The sequence below is a fragment of the Acyrthosiphon pisum genome, chromosome A3, assembly GCF_005508785.2.
Source record: "Acyrthosiphon pisum isolate AL4f chromosome A3, pea_aphid_22Mar2018_4r6ur, whole genome shotgun sequence".
Taxonomy (NCBI): Eukaryota; Metazoa; Arthropoda; class Insecta; order Hemiptera; family Aphididae; genus Acyrthosiphon; species Acyrthosiphon pisum.
This window is the reverse complement of record NC_042496.1, coordinates 30,151,986-30,155,284: the sequence shown is the minus strand read 5'-3', so window position 1 is coordinate 30,155,284 and position 3,299 is coordinate 30,151,986. Positions and strand designations below refer to the sequence as shown.

The 3,299-nt window shown below is 27.2% G+C and overlaps 2 protein-coding genes across 5 annotated transcripts in view; one reads left to right on the top strand and one right to left on the bottom strand.

Annotated features, from left to right (window-relative positions):
- LOC100570184 (nose resistant to fluoxetine protein 6) overlaps positions 1–3,299 on the top strand; it is a 125,830-nt gene that overhangs the window by 46,418 nt on the left and 76,113 nt on the right. The window lies entirely within an intron of this gene.
- LOC100568675 (nose resistant to fluoxetine protein 6) overlaps positions 1–3,299 on the bottom strand; it is a 43,152-nt gene that overhangs the window by 2,836 nt on the left and 37,017 nt on the right. The window contains exons 7-9 of one of the 2 annotated variants that reach the window (XM_029491231.1): positions 3,050–3,243; positions 2,009–2,150; positions 1,741–1,930 (exon numbers count right to left, since the gene is read on the bottom strand). The exons of the other annotated variant lie outside the window; for it this stretch is intronic. Coding sequence (XP_029347091.1) covers positions 1,741–1,930; positions 2,009–2,150; positions 3,050–3,243 — 526 coding nt within the window. The remainder of the gene's footprint in view (positions 1–1,740; positions 1,931–2,008; positions 2,151–3,049; positions 3,244–3,299) is intronic. 2 annotated transcript variants of the gene reach the window in all.

The following is a 3,299-nucleotide window of genomic DNA, read 5'->3' as shown; positions in this document are numbered from 1 at the left end:
TAAGTTGTTCTCACAGTGATAAAAAAAAATCCAAAATCGTTAGTCACAATTTTTTTTTATAAGTGCTTAAAGTTTAAATTTATACGAAATATGTCAAAATTGCGAAAATTTGCAAGTAATTTTGTGGTTGAAAATTCGTAAAATTTTTTTCTTTTATAACTAAGCTTTTAAAATTTGGTACAAGGTTCTCCATAAGTTTTTCTTTAAATATCTGTAAAAAAAACTCAACCGGACTAAGACAAAAAATTTTTAGGAGTGTTTGAAATTTAAATTTTTACAAAACCGCATTAAATAACGGTTTAGCCTCAAACGATTTTTGATATTTGTTATTATTCAAAAAGTATGAGTCGTAGACACTTGAAAATTTTACCAGTTGTTTAAATTGACATTTTCTTTATATAGTTTTATTTTCAAAATATTTCACTAATTTTTAATCTATTTATAGGCAATTGAAATAATCGATTTTTTTTGATTTTTTTTTTATAAATGTTGATAAAAAAAAATTAGCTGGGACAAAATACTTGAAAATTTAATAGAAGGGTCCACATATGTTGTTCTAACTCCCATTCAAAAATTATAAAAATACATAGGCACAATTTTTTTTTATAAGCATTTAAAGTTCAAATTTTGACTAAATACGTAAAAATTACGGCAATGTTCAAATTATCTTAGACAGAAATTCATAAAAGTTTTTCTTTTTAATTCTAAGATTTGGAAATTTAATACAAGGCTCCTAACATATTTTTACAATAGCAGTTGCAAAATAAAAGGAATACATTGTCACAATTTTTATTTATAAGCATTTAAAGTTCAAGTTTATACGAAATATGTCAAAATTGCGAAAATTTGCAAGTAATTTAGTGGTTGAAAAATCGTAAAAATTTTTTCTTTTATAACTAAGTTTTTAAAATTTGGTACAAGGTTCTCCATAAGTTTTTCTTTAAAAATAATATATCCTAGACTGACAAATCATCTCCGTTCAGAATCGTTTTTCGTATACAATGATATAATATCATTGGATTCAAATTTAATTCCATCCATTACAGTAACCCACTTGTAACCTACTGTACAGCAGAGCGACATCCACGACTTACCCGCCTTTTTTTAAATTTAATTTTCATTAACTAAATTTTGATATAAATTTAATAAATAACGAGTTAACTTTAATTAAATCCAAGTTGCATTAATATATATATAATCAAATAATACATATAAAATACAATTTATTATTATTAATGATCCATATTACATAAACATTTACTTTTTATTATTTTAAACCATTTTACTGACTATTTATATACATTAAAAAATAAATAATTTTTCTCATAACTTTTAACTTAACTAAGTTAAAATAAAAATTAGGATAACTATTAAATTTAAACTTTTTCAAATGTTTTCTATCAACTTAACTTAACTCAATTAAAAATTATCATTAACTTGCCTAGAGTTGGATGATATCTTTGATATCTCTAAATCATAAATTGTTAACATTATGTCTGTAAGAAAACGAAATTTGGTTCGGAGTTTCGGACATATACATATTTTATTATTAATTCTTAAACATCCCCCCATTATCACTTAACATTTGGTTTCGTTGAATTTGTTATCAAAACAACCAAAACTTAGCGACTGCATTTAATATTATAATTATAATAATAAATAATAGGTATAGTACCATATTAACGAGTCTAAAAGGATATACTAATTAACAACATTCCATGTGACTAAAATTCAAATTACCGTAACCAGTTGTGTAAAAGCAAATAGTGATCCACACACATATTGCCGTCCATGTCCAATGGCTGAATGTCGAATATAGAGCTTGTTCCAATATATAATAAGGTCTATGTCTCACATAAAATAAACCACCGTAAAACTGTACCCACAAACAGACCACAACTACAACTAACGTTCCTCCGTAGACAGTAAACTAAAACATAAAAATCGCAGTCCATAATATGATTTCAATTCATAAACGATAATAGATATGTCTGTACTCGATATTTACCACTGATAATTTTGTTTTTGTCTGTTTCAATTTATTAGCAACTAAGCTCATTGCCAACCCGACAAAAAAAGGCGTGGCTCTCATGTGACTTGCTCTGTAAGACTCATTAAACGTTGTAGAAGTTCTGGGGTTTTCTAAAAATCTGAAATTAGGTAGTTTGTATTTAATAGCTATATGTTTAATTCTATAACTCAACGGTTTAATAGTTGGCCTCTCAATCATTAAAATGTCTATTTATATTAAGTGATAACACAGACAAAAAGAAGACTTCTCGGGTTCAACAAACAGCATTAAAAATGAATTATGTTTTCGTTCATGAGAACACGTCTATACAATGTACATAGACTGCAACACGACAGAACACGGTTGCTTCTATTTACAGCTGTGCTTGAGAATAAACTCATCAAATTTAAAATATTACAGCATTTTTGAGTCACAAAAAATGACATACATAATTAAATTGCATAATATTAATAAATATAAAATAATACTATATATTATATTAATAGCAGGCACATATTATAATGTATTGGTAATAATCGTATGGGTGTTATTTAAGGGCTGGTGGTATTTTCGGTATTTTAGAATACCGGTAGGTATACAGTGAATCGGTGATTACCGTTATCAACGATAATACCGTGCCACGATAATTACCAAAAATACCGTATGCCTACATTTATTATTTATTATTTTTATATAATCAATATGACATAATATAATAGCCCTTTCATAGGTTGGAAACTTGGAAACATTAATTAATTCACGGAGATCCGGTAGTTGCCGAGGTATGGTAATATGGTATTTTCTATAACTACCTAGGTATGGTATTTTTAATAACTGCCTAAGTATGGTATTATTGGTAATAACCAAAAATACCGTATAACCGGTAATACCGTAAATACCGGTAGTAAACAAATACCGGATACCGGCATCAAATTTTAAATACCACCAGCCCTAACTTATTTATTTATAAGATACCTCGAAAATCAATTCGAAGTTACTTAGGTGGATATTAAAATATTATCATTGTATTTTACTTACCGAAGGTGTACTTTAAGTATTCCATCACTTTTATTCAAAATCGTGCTTATAAATGGCGTAAATGTCGACGCAATAACAATGGTAGAGAGCAATCCAATTCCGTATTTAGTGTTCTTTGTGTAAATGTAAACCAAAATAACTCCAACTATGAAGAACTGAAGGTCACATGATATGTACCAGCTCACTATTAGGCACTATTTAATATTAAATATTAGGTAGGTACTCTTAAAATATAGGCTAATATAGTTTT